The sequence below is a fragment of the Camponotus floridanus genome, unplaced genomic scaffold (assembly GCF_003227725.1).
Source record: "Camponotus floridanus strain SB8 unplaced genomic scaffold, Cflo_v7.5 scaffold6, whole genome shotgun sequence".
Lineage (NCBI taxonomy): Eukaryota > Metazoa > Arthropoda > Insecta > Hymenoptera > Formicidae > Camponotus > Camponotus floridanus.
Genome location: NW_020229769.1, coordinates 3,588,090 through 3,611,457, shown reverse-complemented (window position 1 = coordinate 3,611,457; position 23,368 = coordinate 3,588,090). Strand labels below are relative to the sequence as shown.

Below are 23,368 nucleotides of genomic sequence, written 5' to 3'. Positions count from 1 at the left end.
GCCCTTCACCACCCTCTGTATCCTCCCACCCTTCCTGCCCCGTGTGATCATCTGCCTTCTTCACTCTTTCCCTCTTCTGCCGGTCGTTCCTTCGTCGTCCTTTTCTACTGCTCATCTGCCGTGCGTGGACACGTCATAGCACAATCTACTACCTCGTATTACTCAAAGATTATTTTTCTCCCACCACACGTCCTTACTTGATGCGCGATGAAGAAACCGGGAGGACGTTTCTGTGACTAGTCTACGTCGCGTGTTTCTCTAACTAAAATTTACCATCATTAAAAATGTAAAAAGTATGCAAAGAGATTATATATTTCCGTAGATGCCTCCATCCATCTTTTCAATTTAATTAAATTAAAACAAACAAGACGTTTCTCTTTTTGAAAAAATTGCACTTTACATCTAACAAAATTGTACATGTCATTGTATATTGTGCAAATATATTATTGTATACAGTCATTAATTTCTTGACTTTTTGTTCGATATTTTATTTATAGTGCTCAAGATTTATTTATTTATTAAAGTGATACGCGTTAGGTTGTGTTAACTATGTTATTGATGTAAGGACTAAATGCAATGTATCACTACTTGCACTTTGCACGGTAATAATCGACGATGTGAGAAATGACACGCGTCACACGAGGTAATCCCATTATTTGTACTTGATGAAAAATGATAGATGTACGAGTCACATCGCGCTTTTGTTCGCATCGCGGGCTATCATGTATTTCGAGCAGGGATGCGTTGCGGATCCAACGTATCGATTACGGATTCGATCCGGTATCGATGTACATATTACATTACTTGTAGGGAAAAGACACCATACCGCGAGAGAGGATTAACTCTGCAAGCAATATTCGTCCTACAAGATTTGTTCATCCAAGGATGAGAAAAAGGTAGGTGTCGCGATTAGCTTTACAAATTTATTCGACTACTATCAGATAATTCATTGCGCTTTGGTTGATTCAAGGAAACCGATTGATCGTCAGTCGTGATTCTATTTGAATACGTCACATGGAAATTAAGTGAAGACAGTCGAAGGTAGAGAGCATTATTAATGAGACTTATTTTATCTTCTTTTTCGAATTTATGATTTTTTTTAAGACGATAAAAGCATGATATAAAAAATATCTCGTACAAAAATTACATATGCCTCCTTGCATTTTTTGATACAAATTCAATCTTTTGTGAAAAATTAAATTTACAACATTTAATATCTCAATAATTCAGCATTTAATTAAAATTCTAATGATATTAAATCCATTTAAAATTAAGAATTTTAATTTGAAAATAAAAATCTACTATCTATCTGTAATAGCTTAAAAATCCTTCGCTTTTTAATTGCTTATTAATTGAGAAAGATCGATGTGCCAAAAATCATTATCATTCTCTTAAATTCAGCTCTTTAGTATTCGCGATTCGGAAATCATATGTCGAAAGACACTTGGAATCAAAACAACTTATCTAATTATGAATTACGATTCCAATATCTGGTCAAACAACCAGCGATCTTGATGACTTTTCGCTAGCATCGAGAAAACGGTCGAGATCACGATCGAGATAGACGTTTGATTATAAGATTATAATGTCGCGCGCGGCACGCTGTAATGTTCATTTTAATGTTTTTCGACTGCCATCTTGGCAATAACGGATATATTTATAGAATGCCGAATGCACGCGGGGATTCCGTATTCCGTCGACGGGCGATTGTCAACGAGATGCGCTCTCGAGTCACGACACTTGAAATTCAGTGCTGGACATTCCAATCTACGCGAGCTGACTGAATCATTGCAGAAATATTTTTCGCCGCAACATTTCTTCGTAAACATTATTAAGCGATGACAATATGGCGCCAGAAATATTTTTGCGGGCATTAACGCTCCTTCTTGCGTGATCTCTGACGTGATCAGTGACCTCTAAAAAAATATTCTGTGCTCACTTTGATTATTTTTTTTATAGATATAAATCTCTGATATAAACGATAATTAAATGATATATGAAAAATGCATCAATAATAATTAATATTAATTATTCATCAATATTAATTTAAAAAAATTCATCAATTAATTAAAACATTATATGTATCCTCGACAATATAAATGTTTTTTAATTCCTTATCTTTATAAATATCAAAATATTTTTTAAAGATGAAAAAAGCGCAATAAATATAACAAGTTGTCACAATTTGATTCTCAAATCTAGAGTATATAACTGTTTAACTGTTTTGTCACATAAGAAGAAATCGTATCTTACGTCGGTCAACACACAGCATAAACTAAAATCGCTTAAAAAGTGAAAGACACATTTAGAATCTGACGAATCGTTTCAGGAAAAGAAAGTTACTGGATTTTTTATATTCGCTCCGCTGTTCCTCTTTCGCGATTCATCGCCAGAGAAACGACGACGCGTCGAGGAGAGCCGCAGGAGGAGGTGCAAAACAAACTTGTCATTTTACATTCGTTACACGCGGCACGTTTTTGCAGGTAGCGAGCGGCATACAGCAAGACAGTCGCTTAACTCCTATTACTATTCCAGGTGAGCCATCGGGGAAAGAGGGGGGGAAAGGGGGGAGAAAGAGGGGAAACTACCGGGACGCACATTGGACGCACTCGTATCTACCGCGAACGCAGCAAAGATAGGGGAAAGATAGAAAACGCCTTGCCGCTCATGAAGATGGGCAGCTTAGACTTGATAACGTCAAACGCGGAACCTGGAAAATTCACGACGCAATTAGTATGGTTCCCCATCGGGAATCGCGATTTAATGTCCGTTACGATTGCGCGTTATTACCTAATCCTCGGCGCCGATCGTTCTGATAATTCTCGCTCGAAGGAGCGACGTTATTTCTGATTAAAAGCGAAGCACCGGAAGCGCTCAAGCATCTGGTATTTGCCGATACGTGAATGACATGCGAGATACCTCGCAATTAAAATTAAAGATCCTTCAAGATCCTTCATATCGTTTAATCGTAAAATATTTTTCAACAGTTTTTTTTTCTCCCCGTCATTATGCCGTTTCTCAGCATTACGCGGGATTAGAAAAATTAAGAGATAAGTATGTTCGTGCGAGATGACGAAACGCGAACTGAAACCGGATTTGAAGAGCCGCGTCAATCGACGGTATGTCGCAGGGAATGAATTAATTAACGTTAATCATCGTCCACACTCGGCTGGATCGCGAACGGTAGTTGATCGCGGTGTCAAACGACCATCGTTCGTCTCGCGACGTAATCCCGAACGAGAAAGCGGATATACCGGAAGAGAGAGGGCGAGCGGAGATAAACGGAGGCAATCGCTTGTGAAACAATGCCCAGTTTCGCGATTGGTTCTGCCTCAATTGTTGGCGTTTATTCTCCAACGATTGCGGCCGAGGCCCGTGCCCTTCACGGCCGCAATCGCCGCAAACGAGCGATTAGGCTATCGTCCGAAATCGGTACGATCGCGTAGAAATCACGCCGAATCCTGCATTTCGACGATAAAATACTATATTTACAATAGAATCGTTGTATCACGGAAAATAAATGCATGCACACAAACAGTAGCTCGAGCATGATTCACGCGTCATATATAATAAAGAGAAGCGGTAAACACGTAAATTGAGCAATGAAAAAAAAAGTAAAGCCACGAAAGATCGTCTAATTATAATGTGCAATAATTGCGAAACACGTTACATCACATCCTCGTTTTCATCGAGAATTTCTTTAAAATTTAAAGGCAAACGAAAACATGTCTCGCGTTATCGTTGAAATGTCACTGCAGAATTTCCATAAAGCGCAAATAATAAAACGAATAGAACCTTGAACAATTCCTTGGCAATTCCACGCGTAATTTCACAATCGGCAAAGAAACGATATACGTGTCTTAATGACAGTATTAGATCGTAGTATCGTTCATTATAGATCTAACGAGTACCTCTAGAGTCTCAATTTACTCTTGTAATACTATGAACACCTCGACGACAGCTATGGGAGCTAATAAAAGTCAGACGGTCGCTAATTTACGCGATGATTTTTGCACAAGCTAATTCGCCGCGACGGCAGCGTCAGCACTCGAAACGCAACGATTATGTAACTGCAACTAGCCAGGAGGAAGCGACGTGCGCGTATCATGATCATCGTAAAGGTGCACTCGTAAACTGAGTGTCGTTGAAAAGAAAAAAAAAGAGAGAGAAAGAGAGAGACGGATAGAAGGAAAGAGAGAAGCGGAAAAAAGAAAGAGAAGCAGAGAAAGACGAAAGGTATTTTTTTTTTTTTTTTACGAGCCACCATTTCGGTCGCGTGACTCGTCGCGATTATCAGCGCGAACCGCTCATCTTTCTTAATTTATCAGCGACAGGTGGCAGGCCTGCAGGCATTCGTTACGATACCGGTCCGAAGATGATTTCGCGAGCGGTCTACAACGTCAAAATGTGAAAGGGATATGTCGGTCACGTGAGTCGGTACCCCGTTTCATTCAGAGCCTTCTTTTCCAGTATCGCTGCTTCGTAAAGCGGCCGATAAGATTGCCATGCGAATTTATGCGGTATTAACGGTAGCGTGAAAGCAACAAAGATGCCATCGCGTTCTGCGCCATTTATTAAATAAGACCTCTCTGCTCTCAAATATTCGCCAAATCATTTCCGCGAGATAAATCCAAGTCGATATTCTTCATTAAAGTTTTTGAGTGCGCTATCAATATGAACAATTAACATAAAAAGTTAAAATTATTGTTAAATTTTGCAGATACATATTTCAATTTAATTGAGAATTAATAACATGTTAAAACAATGAAAGACACTTGCAAGAAACTCTCTCGCGGTCAGTGATCGCGAATAATTACAGGTCGCTATCCGGCACCGAACAATCGTAACGGAGACACACAATCGCTCTTACTTTCGGTCGGAAGTCGTTTTCGCAATTCGAGATAAGGGGGCTACATCGATCGTTCGCAAGAGAGTCGGTCTTAATAATTTCCGAAGAAATCTCCACGCCTTTCTCTTGTCTCCATTTAAGTCGCGAGGCGATGAAGTGGAGCAGGAAGTGCCTTCGCGAAGCCTGAGAACCGTTTATCTGACAGTTTCCTGCACTGCAATGGTCTACAATTTTCTGTTCGTTGCTAAAATCGTGTCTAGAGTGCGTCTAGATTACCGGTTCGCTCCTTATTGCTTTCGTCTGTGCGAAAAGACTGACCCCATCTCGAAACACGATTGATCGCGCTTTCTTTCTTTATTCCACGCGCAATTTCGATAAGAGAAATATTCGCGATCACACCAAGTTTCGATTAAATTCAAATTTGCAATATTGAAATTTGTGCGAACAAGTAGTGAAAGGATTTTAGTGAAAATCGTAAATTTCAGCTAAATTTACTCCAATTTCAAGTGAATATTCTCTCGTGAGAAATATAGTCATTTTTTGATGTTACATCATTTTCTCTCTCGTACGATTTACATGTCGAAAATTTCGCTGGAACAAAGAGTAAGATTGAGTAATTTTATCGCAATAATTAATTACGGTAACAGTTATGCCGAATGTAAATAAATTTGTAACGAGTCAATTTAAATTCCCTAATAAAGTTAATATGATGATGAGCTAATGAATCGGCTGATAAAGAATTCACAAGGTTAGAGAGATATACGCCGCGTTTCTACGCATCGTAGGAAAGAGAAGAAGAAAAAAAATCGCATGATCCGTTTTCATTCGACATCATCATTCGACACTGTGCCTACGCGACTCCGATTGTGCAAACAATGAGTATGACAACCCGATGTCACGTATAACAAAAGAAGAAACTAGACTCCTTCTCGCATTACACAATGTGCGTGTGCGTCAAATCACGTGGGAACCCGTGAGGTAGGCGAACGCATTGCGTGTCTCTTCTGCATCGGTAAGAAGATACGGTAAACCCGTATTTACCGATCATATCTGACTTGGGAAATCGCCACAAGAGAGATACCTAAGTATTACCTGCAAATTGGTTTTATGAAAACTCCGTACTATGCAAATCATAGACGTTTAGTTTCAGTCTCTAATATCGCAGAACTTATTTTTTAAAAAGAAAATGAAAATTGTTTAGAAAGGAAATAGAATTCGATGAAATTTTAAAAATAAACAAGTAATTTTATATTATAATTCTACTTGAAATTTTTCGCAAGCTAAGCTTCCCACTCCTGAATACAAGAACATTTCTGTTGAATTTTCCCAAAATATAGTTTCGTGAAGCTGCATTCTTTCCTCTCCCTAATATTAAGCGGTTCGAACAAAGAGAAACCCAATTTTTTTTCTATAAAGAACGGCTTACGCGCGGAAGACCACACGAGAGTCAAAGTTTTTCACTCGGTCGGCGATCGAAGCGGACTTTCAGGTTCTTTGGGACCGGACGAGGAGAAAAGACATCGACCTCGTAACAGAGACGCGTTCAAGGTTCCCGACGGGGCATAATCTCCTTACGCTACCTTTATCACGATGACGGGGCCCGCAACAGTGTACTCTCTGCAGGGCCGCGCACACTTTCTCCAATTTGTCATCGACGCGGCGACGACGCCGGCCCGATATATTGCGATATTAATTAATCTTGCGCACATGTGCGCGTCTCCATCCGCGCTATCGGATGCACACGTGCATCACGTTTCACCACGTGAGATAACCCGTATGCCGGGAACACAGGTGGAAAGTTTCGCGCAAACACAATCGCGTTACGACCGCGTTTCCGAACCGGCACAGGGCACCCCCCCGTGTCCGTAAATCATACGGGAACGAAAAGCAGCGCCCGCCAAACTCCAACTCTAACCGCGCGACTGTTATAAATCTTTCCCCGCGTTTGTTGGGGATATACATGTCGTGAAAACATATGTTTCCCGAAAATTTTATGCATTTCCCGATTAGATTCATCGTCAAGAAGCGACTCTCAATTGACGGAAGACAAAACTCGTTTTAATATATTAATGAAATTATGATATCAAATTTCACATGCGAGATTTTAAATTAATATTATAATTATAAATGAAATGTAAATCACTAATTATGCCGAAATTTAAAATGAAATTTTGCTGTCAATCCTTACCAAAGATATGGCACAAGAAGAGAAGGAGAGAAAAAGAAAGAGAGGGAGAGAGGGAGAAAGCGTATATTTAGAGCACTCTGGAACTCCTCAAGCGCATCAAACACATAAAGTATGAATATGTGTATCTGTATACATGTGAAATGTGAGTAAATAAGTATGTACATGTAGATGGTATCATTAATTGTAGTATAAACAGATGTGAATGTAATTTGCAAATGAGAGAGCATGTAAAATGCATGCAGAACGAGAAATATTACACGGAATAGAACACATATTTTGCATGCAAAGTAATCAATTTGAATCAATAAAACACACACACAAAAAAAAAAAACAAAAAAAAATATATATATATATATATATATATATATGTTCCTGACTTAAAATCACACATGTAAAGGCAAAATAACATGTGTACCTGATTTTAAGGCAGGAACAATTGTATGTAATCGATGTATTATTATATCGCAATAACGTTATATTTAATAAATGTTCGTACAATTTGCATCTGAAATTGCCAATCGTATATTTGACAGATCATTTCAAAGCTCGAAAGCACTTGAAAGAGCGTTTAAAGATCGCAATTCTGCACAAAGGCAGCGAAAGAAGATCCTTAGAAGCCCTAGTCCCACAAAGTATCAAAATGTAGAACTACTTTCGAAGTCAGTTCGTGATAGTCGGTACGCTTTGAGGTACGCGCCGCACGATCATTCAAGGCGATGCACGTGCATCGAGAGGTTTGCATGTGTACGCTATGCGCCGACATCACCGTCGAGTCGGATAAGATCGGGGACAGGTGGAAGGCTCGCACGTAACACCCGCGATAGTTTGATAGTTTGATCATGTTTGAAAAGAAAGATTCGAACAGCAGAGATTAGGATGGCAGAGATTCAGCTTGGCTGTCGAAGGATTAAAATTAGTATATTGTTATACATTCGTGGACATTAGCGTCGAAGACGGTTAAGGAGAACGTGGGAATGGTCTCTGATCATAATGGTAGCATTGACTTCTCGAAACACGTAGTAATAAAATATGTTTTTAACTCTTTAAGAGATCAAAAAAATTTTCATGTACATACAATTTAAAAAAAAATGTAAATTTTGAATTTAAAATTAATAATTAATTTTTGCATGATTAAACTTGACACATATATATTTCCATATAATCTGATATTTTACAATTTTCTAATGATCTCTCTTATGAATTTTTAGTTTTAGAATGCATTTTTTGCGAAAAATAATTTAAATATTTGATTATTTACATATATTTTTATTTTCTACGCGATATATAACCCCATAACGGGTTGATTCATGCCACTTGTAATAAAACAGTTTGATTAATAGAAGAAATAAGTAATATTTTATCTGCATTTTTATAGAGCAAAGATATAGAGCGCGCGTATATATGCAGTGTGTATTACTTATTAAGTTTTTATGAATACAAAAACTACGTTCAAAGAAAGATAAATGAGTAGACTATAATTAAAAACGGTGCGCATCAACAAACGGGATATTTTAAAGAATCGAAAACTGTTTACCATCGAACAGATACTTTTTGTCCAGCTTTCAAAAAAAGATCCTATCATCGATACCCGTTAGAAATCCATCTTCTCATCTATATAATTCAGCCTTTCATTTCAATACTGTTCGATCTACTTCGCATTCCATATTTTCAATTCCAATTTTAATTGAATTCTACGCTTATTTTATAGAATTAAAAATGCGTTATATATTCGTACTTCTAATAATACTTGCACTACTGAGTTTAATTATTTTAAGCATGTATCATTTATTGTTAAAATATATATAGCCACCAATATAATTATATATTACTATTATACGAAAAATATACATATAATTATTATATGAAAGAGATTATCCTTTCAAATAAAATAATTTTTCATTATGTTAAATATCAATAGAAAATTTTTGATTAAAGTATATATTATTTTACACACGCAATATATATTTAAAGTAACAATTAAAAAAACAAAATCTAAATTACAGATTTTAAGGAAACTTTGCTGCAATTATATTCGCAACAATTGTTTAAATAACGAATAATTTTGGGAACCTTTCAAAAATCATTATCGCTAATAAGATATAAAGAATACATTTCCGACTCCTTTTTTTTGTTCATCAAATATATCGATTGACGATGAGTGTACGAGTTTTTTTCGGGTTTGTTTCAAGATGTCAGAATGAACTGACTCTTCTGTTTCCCGGTATCTTTTTTCACAGTTACATAAAAGGACCAGCGAATTGAGTCGAGAGCTTCATTGGCGATTTCAGTCGCGTTAGTCGCATCATAAATCGGAGAGTAACAAATCCCGGAGCCTTTCCGTGCGCTTTCTTGCTTGCATTACGGTACACGGAGAACAGCGAGACGCGCCGTCTGATATTGTCGTGCCGAGAACGATAATCGGCTGTACATTACGTCAATGACCATCGAGAGGGGAGGGAGGGGAAAGAGAAAGAGATTGTCCGAATGAATGGCGAGGGATCGATACGAGAAATATCGGTTATATGCCACACACGCCTCCTCCTTCTTCCTCTTTGCTCACTCCCTTTTTATTCCTACGTTCCTTCCACAGCCCACTTCGATAGGACTACGCATCGCACGTGTGCGTGTGTGTGCAAGCCCATATAAATATACGGTCCATACATTATTTATAAATCGCTTATGTACCAACGGCAAGGTCAGATAAGATCTAAGGTTTGCCGAGAGCGAAAGAGAGAAAGAAAGAGAGTTACGCTCGGTGTAACGTATGCGCGGGGCTCTCTTATGAGGGTATTACAATCTTTGCCGAGTGACCTATCGTCAAGTCGAGCCTTCTCCAGGTCGCCGACGATAAACGAGAAAGCTTTAGGAACGAGGTCGAAAACGCGAAGGGATTTGTACAAGAGAAGTCGGACGCGAGTCGAGAGACGCTTCGAAGGTACTTTTAAATCAATCAGATAATTAAAAACATTATATATAAGAGTTTAGAAAAATGATATGTTATATTAGACGTTACAAACATTCGTTGCATACGTGTAAAATATGGCGGCGATGTATCATCGTGATGGAGTATCATGGAAGAGGAATGACAGAAAGAAAGAGAAAGAGGAAGCATCGGGACAACAAGCTCTCTCTCTCTCTCTCTTTCTCTTTCTCTGCGGCGGTATGTTATGCCGACTCGATTGCAGATAATCATCCTCCGCGCATTGCACCGCATCGAACTTGATCGACTTATAAATCGGTGTTCGTATACAGCGCTTACATACGACGACTCTTGCCTGACGAGATGAGTTATCCAATCGTACCAGGCATAAACATACGATTATACGAGGCAGCCCGCGGGTGCTACATCGATTGAAGAAATGCAAGGAATTGCACCGACTGTAAAGAGTATTTGCCAAATACCATGGATAATTCGAGTTAGAATTAAAAGTCGAGAATGCAAGTTACAATTAAAGAGAGAGATGTGCATTTTTTTAAATCAGAAGCAGAATATTATCATTCAATAAGAATATTTTTCTATTATGCGACATCTCGAGTCGAGATATAAATGCCAAGATATTTTAATCGAATGGAATATCATTTGATTTATTCCTTAAATGCATTGATTGAATCGATATTTTAAAAATATTCTCTATTTAAAGATATTAATATACTTCTTTCTTTCTTTTTCTCTATCCCTCTTAAATAAAAAAAAAAATATGCAACACCATTTTTATTTTATCATTCTTTATCGTTGTCTTGAACAATGTCATTATGTAATGACAACGATAAAGAATGATAAAATAAAAATGGTGTTGCATTTTTTTTTATTTAAGAGGGATAGAGAAAAAGAAAGAAAGAAATATATTAATATCTTTAAATAGAAAATATTTTTAAAATATCGATTTAAGGAATAAATCCAATGATATTCCATTCGATTCAAATATCTTGGCATTTATATCTAAAAATGTATGGCTGTAATTTTCAAAGAATCACAATAAATTCAAATGTTGCGGTCTAACATCAAAATAAAAAATAAGTATGATAACTTGATTATACGAGAGATCGAGATTTTTTTAATCAGATTAATGTTCCCTGTCGAAACGAGGTGCGGTGCGACAGCGACCTAATGTCGGTCCTATAACGATCGCAAATTATCCACCCGATTCCAGCAAGCATACATCCCGACGGATTACCCTCTCAGATCCGTAAGCAATATCTCATAGAGCAGCCGACTTGTGTTTAGCCTATCACGAAGTGGATGTCCTTGTCGTGACCGTGAGGCTAATTGCACGAGGTGGTCAGCACGAGAAAGAATGTTGGGAAAGGATAAATGGTTCGGTGATGTTGGGGCGATGGTAGTGGTGACGACGATGCGAATGAGAAGACAAAATATCGTGCTGATCCCGCGGAGGATGTCGCCTGAAGAGCGGTAAACAGCTTCTCGGCCGCTTCATTTTGTTCACGGCTTCACCATCCATCATCCTAAGTCCCTCCCTCCCCTCCTTCTCTCTCTCTCTCTCTTTAAAGGACGCCTTGGCGCGCGATCCTGAACGCGGGACGTTCGCTTATAAGCTCCATCGAAAAGATGGATGACGAAGGGTATTAAGTTTTTGTATCTTCTAATACTTTTTCTACGCGTTGCGCAATGCGTATCGCAGCCGCGAGAAAGAATCGTGAGCGGAAGTTGCCGCGAAAAAAGAGGAGATTAATTCCGCACGAAATTTCTTTTCAATTTTTAGAGTGTATCACGAATAAGTTTACGCCCGAATAATTATTTATTATCGCTCTCAATCTCTGTGTAAAAATAAATTCAGGGAGGACGGTTCATGTATAAAGAGCGCGAATCGTCGAAATGCGTTTTTTGCGCAAACAAATTGCGGGAAAGCGCGGCACACTTTTCAAAATAAGCCGCTCGAAAGATCATCGTCGCGCGGAATCGTCGTGACATCGGCAACGAGACGGCGCGAGATAGAAAGTTAGAGACTAATTTGATGTCATTGGCGTCCGCAAAAAGTACTCTCGGCCGCTTTCTCGTTCCTTCTAGTAACGCAGACACGTGCATATCTTTTCTATAATCTTAAGCGGCGACCCGTTGCGGAAAAACGATCGAGTATCGCCCGCATAAAGATCTGTAATTTGAAAGAAGAATACTCCGGGTCGACCGGAAATCAGAGAAAGAGAGAGAGAGGGAGGGGGATTTCACGGATGGAGCGGAGAAGAAAGCCATCTCTTCGCGGGATGCTCAGGTGAATATCCCCGCTATATCCCCGAAGACGTAAATACGCGGAAATCGCGCACTACCGAGAACGAGAATTTCTCGTTAAGAGAAACTCCGTAAATGTAAAGTCCGACCGGCGCAGGAGATCGCTCATTCAAGTGGATACACGAATTTTCCCGGAACTCTCGAGAATCCATAGAGAGAAACGTGGCTCTTTTTCTCAATCTTTTTCTAATCTTCGAACCTAAGGTTACGAGAAAAAGATAGTAGAAAATACATGCTAAACTATTCCAACATTTTTAATCAATGATAGTAAAATTGATAATTGACAATTTTTTGACGTTGACAAATAATCGAAAGATCTTTAAATTTTGTAAGAAAGTGAAAATTACAGCCAAATAAAAGAAAAAAAAATCTATTTTACCGGAATGCTTTTCAATGTTAAAAATGTTCGCAAATATTTTAAAAAATACAAGATTTTTCGCGCAAAGTTTTATAAATATATGCTAAATTATTCGAACATTTTTACTCAGCAATGATAATGAAATTGATAATTGGCAATTTTTTGACATTGACAAATAATCGAAAGATTTTTTAATTTTGTAAGAAAGTGAAAATTACAGCCGAATAAAAGAAAAAAAAATCTATTTTACTGGAATGCTTTTCAATGTTAAAAATGTTCGCAAATATTTAAAAAAATACAAGATTTTTTGCGCGCAAAGTTTTATAATTGTGCCTCTTATATCTCTTATAGGCACATTTAGTTCGCAAGCGGCCGATGAAATTGGATTCAATTCATCAACTCCTGGTTAAATGGTCTACGAGCGAATATGGGTGGCTTTCAAGCGCGATAACGCTCGAACGGAGCTCAATAAGAGCGGCGAAGGCTTTATCGCTCATTGAAATTAATGATACTCGACGTGGTCTCGTCGACGATAGTGGCGCATTTTTCTTACGTCCTGACAGGTGATTATGCCGGTGAGATCTCGGAGTAATTGTTTACAGCACGCTTATTAAATATACACGGTGTCTAAAAAACACCCAATCGATCACAAGTATCGATTCATTAAAGATTACAAAGAATTACAAATGAAAAAAATAAGAGGACGACAATTATTTTCAATCTTTCAATATTTTCCGTTCATTACTTTTGAATTCATTGAGCTTTAGATAAGAGACCAAAGAAATTTCACGGGCTTTTTAACTTCCGGAAAGAAATTTATCCCACACACATATATTCCAGTCAAATAAAAATTACCCAGACAAGACATTAACAATAAGTCTTTGGCCTAAAGAAAGATCCCTGAGATCCCGCGCAAATCGACCAAGTTTTCAATGAAGCCCTTATAAAGGTAGAGAGCCGCGCGTACAACGGCTTCTATGGACGAAGGTTGCGCGAAGAAAAAGCTTCGATTCGACGGAAAAGAGAAGAATATATATACGTCTTTTCTCTTTCTCTCTCGCTCCTGCTTTCTACTGGCTCGATTAATCGGCCGGGGGCTATTCGATCGAGGATGAATGCACCGTAAGACGACGGCCCACCTCATCGTCGCTACCTCCATTCACTAGGAACAATCTACAGGCGGTTTCATTTAGCGTCATCGTCAACCCGGCTTTTATCTCTCTCTCTCCCTCCCTCTTTCTCTCTCTCTCTTCTTTTTCCTACACGTACCGTTACGACTGGCTGCCCGCCTTTCAGTAACTTTCTGTCTTTTTGTAACAACGCATTAGGGATGGTCACTCTCTACTCGTCGTCGATCGTCATTACGGATCGCGAGATGCTTCATTCGCATCACGATGGAATATCAATGGATCATTTAATTAATTTCTTCGTCGTGATTTATGTATTTATGCCATCTTCAATTTCGATCTCCTAATTTCTAACCAATGTATCGAATTAAAAATTTGAGTAATTATGTCAGCAAAAATGCAAATTTTGAAAGGTCCATCTATATGTTTATATATCAAAATCTAATTTAATTAATTGATCTATATGTTTATATATGTCTAATCCGCTATTTAACTTATTATTACGCGACACTGAGAAAATGTGTTAGTGTGTTACACATATACATTCGTCAAAGGAACACGAGAAGTAGCGAATAAACGTGTCACAAACGCAGCTTGCGGAGAGAAGAGAGCGATGGAGCAGCTCTAGCATCTAATAGCGATTTATTATGCCCTTTCATCCCGATGTAAAATGAGCTTGCGTACATAGAGATATTCGCTTTATCACAGTGTGTTTCAAACTTGTAATTGAAGTGACAGTCCTCAAAGCTCGCGCTCCCGAAGGCACGAAACAAATACGTATCGAGATCGAGCAAACGATACACCATATATACATACATACATACCACCGGACATAACAGTACTTTGCTTATGGCTGACGTCGTATCCCAACTAAATATGCGACTAACAATGGGCAGGTTATGCATGTGGAACGGATGAAGTTTCGACCAACCGGCACGCAAGACCGGAATAAACTACAAACTAGTCGCGGTCCCATAAATTGCAAATACCGTACTAACCGTAAAATGAAGAAAAAAAAACAATATCGTCTTTCTTATTTAAATTAAATTAAATAAGAATTCTCTGCACCTATTTTTTAAATGGACTGCTAATAAAGAGATTTTTACATATTTTATTTTCTTTTCTTATATTTTAATTTTATGTAATATTATTATCAATTTTTTCTCTATAACACGCGCTTAATATTTCGTCTGTGAAATTTTTCATTATTCAAATAAACATAAATCATGTCATCTTTAATAAGTCGTGTAAAAAATGTACAAAAATCGTTTATTAAATGATAGAAATAAAATTTTTCGGACAAGTTTCTGTGAAGGGAAACAGTTTTACGAACAAATTTAGTACGAGAGCTCGTATCTCGCATTCAAAATCATTATTTGAAGTCTACCTTAATTTCGGAGCTAAAATGTGAATTTTCTGTCAAAAGTTTTCCATGCGTCGATGACAAGCCCAACATTTTTACGATGATGATCTCCTGCATATTGATGTGCGCTTCAAAGTATAAAGCCATGTGATTTTAACATATAAATTCGTGGCGACGACTATTATATGCGCATGGCGCCGAGTAATTTAATATTACTACGCGTTTCGATTACGATGACACATTTTTCTGAATGTATGTGTGATACCCAAGTTATCAACGTTTACAAATTTTAGCAATTCCTCGCAGAAAATTTTCGTCGCAAGCTTTGATCCATGTCTACGATAAATAAAGATCGTCGCGAACTCAAAGATTTCTGTTAAATATTCGGCAGTTTATGCCTATTCCAGAAATTTTTAACTAGTGTAAATAAAGATTTTTCATACCATATTATGTGTGCATGTTAAAGAAATTACTTAAAATAATTAGATATTCAAGACATATGTTCATTATTTAACGACATTTTTTCTCAACTCTGTACGATACTTTTTGTAAGAAAATACGACATAGTGATCTTTATCATCTGTATTAATAATTTCTGGTGGCCGTGACAAAAGCAGCAGATGCGTTTGAACAGAAATTTATATTCCGCAAGCACGCGGATATCCGCGCTATCTCATATTGTGCGTATATTATACGTGTGTACGTAGATATAATCACGAAATCGTAAATATCAGAGGGAATGTTTCGAGTCATGTCGAATCACTGAACATCTCGCTTACTCAATTTACAATCGTGTATGTTGTAAACTTATCGTCTCTCAATAGCTATTATTTTCTACCTGTACCACACAAGCAATAATTTTATAAACACACACATATATATATATATATATATATATATATATATATTATTTTAAAAATATTCATAGTAAATAAATATAGCGCTTAATTTTCAGGTAAAAATTCAACAAGTTAATTAATGAAAATAAAAATTAAAAATTTAAGAAAAAACAATATTTATAGGAATGATGCGCGAAATTGACGTAGATCACCTTAACAATTCGTAGATTGCGTATCTCAAGAATTTGTAGATTGCTGTATCTCAAGAAGGTCGTGTATCTGCGCATGCAACTGATAGTGATCATCTCCGTTCATCGGAGGATAAATTGTTATCGAATGACGGCCGTTTTCGTGTAACCGTTATTATAATCGTGCAGAACTCGCGCGTGAACAAACTGAAATAAACAGCCTCCAATTTTATAGCCTTGCCGTACCTTTTCTTTAGTACCTTATGGTTTTCGCAAAGATCGGCAATAACCGGTGCAGTATTACTTTAATTAAGACCACCAATGTATATCCCCCTAACAATATTAATTAAAATGTCGTAAAGAGTTTTTTTCCGTGTGCATTTAATTACTAATTATCCATCGGACACGCGAAAAAAAAACGACCCTGACAACGAAAATTATTCCCCGGCTGAGGAAAAAATACGTCTCTCTCGGACCGAAATGAAAACCTGATTGCGTATCTGGCGCGTTATCGTAAAAATACACGAACAATAAACCAAGAACTAGCTCGGCCGCTACTGGAATGTTAATTCGCGTAACCTTCTTTACCTTGTTCGCGTCGCTCGAAGAAGAGGAGTTTTTGTAATAAAGTTTCGCAATAAACGCGAGATAAAAAGGATGTTATATGAAACAACATTCCGCTATGATACGGTACAGGATATGTTTGTGTACTGTCTTAAAAATACGTCCCGTGTTTATCTTTTCGATCACATTTTCAAATTTTTCGCTTTACTCGTATAATTGATGAATATAATATTTACTCATTTACTTTTAATCACGATGCAAGCTTTTTCACAATATACATTAACCGATGCAATGGAAAAAAAATGTACGTTGTGTCCGTTATGCCGATAATGTCCGTGACTCGATTGACAGTAATTAATGGTTTTTCCACATTTCATCAGTGTTTCCAACGCAAGGGTTATCTCCGCGCGCTAATCGCAAAACGAGCAGGCATCCAATTTCATTAGAAAGTGAAATTCCATTCTGAGCGATAGATTGTTATTCGATTGCCACGAGATCCCATCAACGAGACAAAGCGGATAAAGGCGAGAATGAAAAAATTGCCAACACACCGACGTCAATTGTGTAATAGTGCGCGTTAATTATCATCCGTCGAATCCGAAATTTTCCTATTAATTAAGTATCGTACGCATCGATCAATTTATAAACACTGGTACCACTAAAATAAGAATTGTATGTGCGTATTATATATGTGTATAATTTTCATTGCATAAAGGGATTATTAAATTATTTCTAACAATATTATTAAATTAATTATCTCTAGATGCTCAGTCATTTTGCGACATATGCACATATATATTACAAAAATTAATAAAGATTCATCGAATTTAAAATCAAGAGCCTTCTGAATAGATCATAATTTTCTCCTTATAATTAATATAAGATTTAATTAAAGATTGCAGTATTATAAAAAACGGGCATTTTCGTTGAAAAATCCGGAAATTGATAGGAAAAGAAGATATATATATATTGGCGAAAGCCGGGAGGAAGCCCGAGGTACCGTAAGACATCTCGGAATCGTTTCACCGGATCAAAATTTAAGGTACGTCCCGACAGCGTCTTGAGCCCTCTCACCCCAGGAAATTATTTCTCGAAGGCACTTACAAAGGCGCTCACGAAGAAGTAATCGGACTCTGAAAATACCAAGCTGCACGCCGATAATGGCCGGTCACGAGCGAGTATGGCCCAAGGGTCTCTTTAGTCAAGAACAAGAACGTACATATGCGCGTAATAAGACCGATTTCTTTTGTTAATCGTATTTTCTATCGTACCAAGTACGATTGTATATTCTCGCGGTGCGCCCGCTGAAATTAGATCTTGTGATATACGAATGAGATATGTAAGTCTGGAAATACCTCCATGAAAGGTAAATGAAAATCAATTCTTTTCCCATTTGTTTCCCCCCGCTAAGGTACAAAATCTCACGGACCGATTTATAGATATAATTTACAGATTTCTAGGGAGTTAACAACATAATACCGGCCACCTTTCCTCGAAAAATAACGCGCGATCTCTCTCGAGAGGCAACAAAATCGATTGACGAATTGACGTCAAATTTTTTGCCTGCTATCTTATCGCGCGACCGAATTTACGAAAGGACCGATACAACAGCTAACGGGTAAGGAAACATTGCGTCGCACATATGCATACGTTATTTGCGGTCATATGGGAGAGACGGAGATCATCCCGCGCGAAGAAGCGAGACGGAGAGAATAAACCGATACGGAGATACCGCATCCATGCGAAAGTCGACAGGCCAACAACTCTCGGAGGGGGCCTTCTTCTCTCGTAGGGGTGCTGGAGGAGATGGCTGGAATGCACCGAGAACAGGTCGCAAGGCTGCCGACATTCCGAAATTTGCAACGGCGCGAGGACCAGGAAAAAAACAGCCGCGAACATTGGCGAACATTGAACGCGCGCGAACCAACTTTCGCAATCATCCCGTTTTAATCCGTCAGTGTTCTTCGAAATACGCGAAATAATAATCCATCGATATATAAAAGAATTAATATATAATAATAATTTTTATTAAACTTCCATTTATATGTTGAAATTGAACTAAAATTTTTTTGCCAGTACAGAAACGCGAAAAGCTTCCGGGATATGAATAAATACGAACAGAAAATAATACCTTGAGTCTTTATCCTTTAATTTTATATCAAAATATCACATTGATCTGTATAAAGGGACAAAAATACAGATATGTAACGTAATTGATACTTATTCAATTTTCAATTTAAATATATCGTAAGGATAATACAAATTTGCGCAAAGCTGGAAAAAGATTCAAATATTGAAAATTGAAAGAAGCTTCTTTTACTCTAACATTTATATTAAATTTTTGCTGATTTATATTTTTTTTGCATGTACATGAATGCAGAATTAATTCTTAAGATAATAAAAGAGAGATAAATGATGTATCTAAGATCTTATTTACATATTTCGCACAGATACCGAAGATATTTGTGCAAAAACCAATTCGTTGTAAAGTGGGATGAAGATGGAGTTAAAAGATAGCATAATCAATTTCGGCAATTAATGAAGTATTAAAACAAACGGTAAAATGACAACCGAACAGACGGCTAAAGAGACGGTTTTTTCGCGTGCAAAAAAAAAATACGCATCTACAAAGTGACAACGATTCCGCTATTACACGTTTCCTTTTTTCTGTCCTCGGTACCGTATAACATGAATTAATTTTTAACGTTTTTATTACGTTTCTGTCCCCTCTCTTTCCTCTCTCCTTGATTTTTACGAGGCCATTCACTCATCAGCGAAAAGACTTGGCCGTAAATAAAAATCATACGAGACGAAAAAAAGCAGAACTATAAAGATTCCTTTCTCGTTCTGATGTATACGCGCACCAGAAGCTGTATTTATATCCCCGATCGTGACGTGGCGATATCTCGCACGCACTTTAAAGAAGCAAGAGCTTATTAAGCATCGTTATTCTATTCTTATCGATAGGAAGCAATTTTACGTTTAATTAATATAATAATACACGATAAACAATATCAGTTCTTATTTTCCCAAATTTCAAGATTTGCTTCCAAACTTGCATTATATTCAACATCGACTTGTGTTTATTGTTCGTACAACACGATTAAAAAAGGAACTTTTTTTCATATATATATGTACTAAAATCGTGCATGCAGTATATGTATGATGTTAAGGTGCAAGCCGGTTTTCCAAAATATTCTTTTACTACCAAGCAATTTCTTTTAACGCGCCAGATTTTATAATACGCTCTCTTGAGACATGCTTAAATTGCCGCGTAATTGTTGCTCATTCTGCGCGTATGATTATCCAAAAAAAAAGGAAAAAAATGCGCGCTTACAAAGCAGCGAGATCGAAAGCAACCTAAACGTCAAATTGCCGCGAAAAAAAGAAGCGTATGCCATGTGGCAAGCGACTGCGCAACAACATGACTCTCAGCATAATACAGCGGTAATATCCATCCTGTATGCAAACTTATGCGTCGTCTCGCGAATCGTTATTATTCTACGAAAAAAAAAAAATCTCGCTATTCTACGATATTTCTGCCTATTTTCCGTATGCCGGAACTGCCCGTTTCACACTTTATACGTATACGCGACACTCGTGTGAATTATGTAATAATTTAAACGACCCGCGCGATGCAGTCGAAGCATTAACGTCCGTCGAATAAACCCTCATTCTTACTTACATCGATCTAGAATGTTGCGCGGCTAAAGTTAATGAACCGCGACTATCGTGGTGTAACTAAGCCGGAAGATCGGATGTCACCTTGAAGGACATACGCGAGGGGTAAACGAAACGTCGTACGTAGGTCGCGGCGATGGGTCTGCAAACGACGGCTGCGGCGGAACTTACATAACATCAATGTTCCGAGTAACAGGTCCTTCGTTCCTTCTCTTTGCTCGTTCTCCAACTCGGGAAGGAATTCGAGCATGAGTGAGAAGAAACGGAGTTGAGTCAGACGCTCGAGTATAAGAGAGAGAGAGAGAGAGAGAGAGAGAGAGAGAGAGAGAGAGAGAGAGAGAGAGAGAGAGAGAGAGAGAAAAGAAGATGGATAGAGATCATATCACGAGAAAGATAAGAGAGAGGAACAAAAATGAACCATTTAATATTATCTTAGAATAAAAAAATTTTCTCTCTTTCTTTCTTCCTCTCTGTTTAAAAGCCAAAAAAGAGTACGTGTCATACGAATTATATGTGAAATAAAAAATAATATATATGAATAAAATATAAGATATATAAGATTCTAAATGATTAAATGTTTTTTCTAATAACATATTATTTGAATATCGAATTGATTTTTTTGTAGAAAAAATGTTGAGACAGACCGTTATTTATTGCAAATTTTCAATTTTTCGCATGTGTCTTCATAATAAAACTTTAAATACTGTCAAAATTTCTGCAAAAATACTCTACTGAAAATTAACTGAAGAATGTAATTTTATTATATTCTCTCAAATTTTGATTCGTCAGAAAAACCGTTGACAATCAATTTTAATTTATAAAATTATTAATGCCTTATTTGTTTCGTCGAAAAATTTCATTCTAAAATTTGTCATTACAAAGACATAATTTGGAACAATTTTGACATTCTACATAACGTTACTAAAAAAATAGGAAAAAAGATTGAATTATACGTCGCTTTGCTATTGTCATATAACATGTGCGAATTTATAATAACTCGTTATTAAATTTCTCTCTTTGTACGAAATTTTATTTCAGATAGAATAATAGACTACACTTCAGAAAGAAAAAAAGGATTTAAAAAAAGACACATGCGAAAACGTTTCAACTAATGAAATGCATAATTAACTTGCTTAATAAAAATTTCTTCTCGTGCGAGTAATTTTATCAACGTGCTATCCGTGCCACGTACTCTTCGTAAATCTTTCGTATCAATCTAAATGCTCAATAACCACACTCCATATACTCATATATTTATGCAAGCGAAAATAGAGAAGGAAGAAAGAAGGGGAGGGGAGGGAAGGGGGAGAAGGCAGAAGGCGCGCGGTAGCGAAAGAGGAGGAGCCGAAAAGAGAACGAGGAAGAGGGTTCCAGGGAAGACGGAGACGGTAGAAGTCCATCAAGCAAAACTCACCCTGTTGCATTCCAGAGCCTCCGCGCTGTGCTCCTCCTTCTGCTTGAAGCAGCTGCTGCACTTGCTCTTGTTGAATATGTTCGGCGCGAACTTCCTGCACTCGGCGCCGGTGCCGCGAACGCCGCCCGTCGTGCCACCCGACATCGCGACACGTGCGAATTAGTCGCGATCGTTACCGAGACACAGCATCGCCTTCCTTCGTCCTCTTGGTCGCCCTTCGATCCGTCCTTCCGTCCAGCTTCTGTTCCAGCGCCGCTCCGGTTCCTCTCGGAGAAGAAGTTGCCTTTTTCGCACTCGAAAGTTGTCACGAAAATGTCACTTTCACGTCGCACAGAGTCTCTCGGGTGAGCTCTCCTCCGTCGATGTAGAAATCTCGTTTAGCGCGATAACGCACGCCCCGCTCCTGACGGAAGCCCTCTTACGGGATCGCGAACGCCGAGGTCGTTGACGTCGATCGCGCCGGGAATCTTCCGCGAGATTCACCGCCAGCTGTTCTCGGCGACGCGGTAACGTCGACTCTCGATCGGTTTTTCGTCCAATTTCGAGCGAGGGAAACTTGTCTCGGAAACCCTCGTTCGAAAAACACGCCGGAGAAAATCGCTATTTTGACAGTTCCCGATCCCTGTACGGAAGGAATCTTTCATTCGCGGATGCGGATTCCAGTTCCTCGATCTCAATTGACGTGGAATTCCGAGCGTCACGTGTTTACAATCGCGCGTGTTTACAATCGGCACTGCCCAACGAGCGATGCGTATGCACGACCGTTCCGTTCGTACAACACACTATTCATCAACTGTCAATACGATCCGAACACTCGCTTCGTCTCACTCGGCGCGTGCACACACTCGCGCGTTTCCTCCGCACATATGTACGTATCCCGACTTCGATCGATGCGGCGCAATATCTCCGACACTCCCGAGAAAGCACGTGGATTAACGAGAGAGAATCCCGCTTTCGCGTTATCGAGTGTCAGGAGAGACCCGACAGCTGCACCGGGGGACGGTGTTCGCTCGACGCACGTGCGCGATGTTCACGTTATTGACGGACGTGATCTTCGGAGCGCACTTCAAGGCGTTCGCGAAAAGACCGATTCGTCGAACGCGTGCACGAATCCGCCGAATATATCGCGGTAAGAGGGAATACAAGTCGGTTTCGCGCAACGTTCGTTCACTCCCGGCCGAATGTCACCGCGAGGAGGGAGGAATCCGAACGCGTAATCCTAATCCCGGGATAAGAGGAACGCGCGCGCGCGCGCGCGCGGCGACGATTACGCGATGACCCCCGACGCAGCACGATGCGACATAACGCGAAACGACACGACACGCACACTTATTACGACGACGGCACGGCGCGTCGCGCTGCCGTCCACAGTGACAGTACGCTCGCGCGGACGTCCATCTGCGATCTGGTCCCGTTTAACTCTATCTGCGCGCTCCGACTTGCGCTCCGCTCTGACTCTCACCCGGCCGACCGCGCAACGCACTATACTTCGCGTCACTACGCGCCGTCGCGAATATAGTCCCTCGCCTACGCGCGCGCCATCGCGACGCGA

The 23,368-nt window shown here is 38.7% G+C and overlaps 1 protein-coding gene across 4 annotated transcripts in view; it reads right to left on the bottom strand.

Annotated features, from left to right (window-relative positions):
• LOC105247786 (protein outspread) overlaps positions 1 to 23,310 on the bottom strand; it is a 175,182-nt gene extending 151,872 nt beyond the window's left edge. For 2 of the 4 annotated variants that reach the window (XM_011252157.3, XM_011252160.3), the window contains exon 1: positions 21,817 to 23,309. In XM_011252157.3, coding sequence (XP_011250459.1) covers positions 21,817 to 21,960 — 144 coding nt within the window. In that variant the 5' untranslated portion in view covers positions 21,961 to 23,309. Of the gene's footprint in view, positions 1 to 21,816 lie in introns of all 4 variants that reach the window. The other 2 variants (XM_011252161.3, XM_011252156.3) reach the window with 2 other exon arrangements.
• Positions 23,311 to 23,368: the final 58 nt, after the last annotated feature.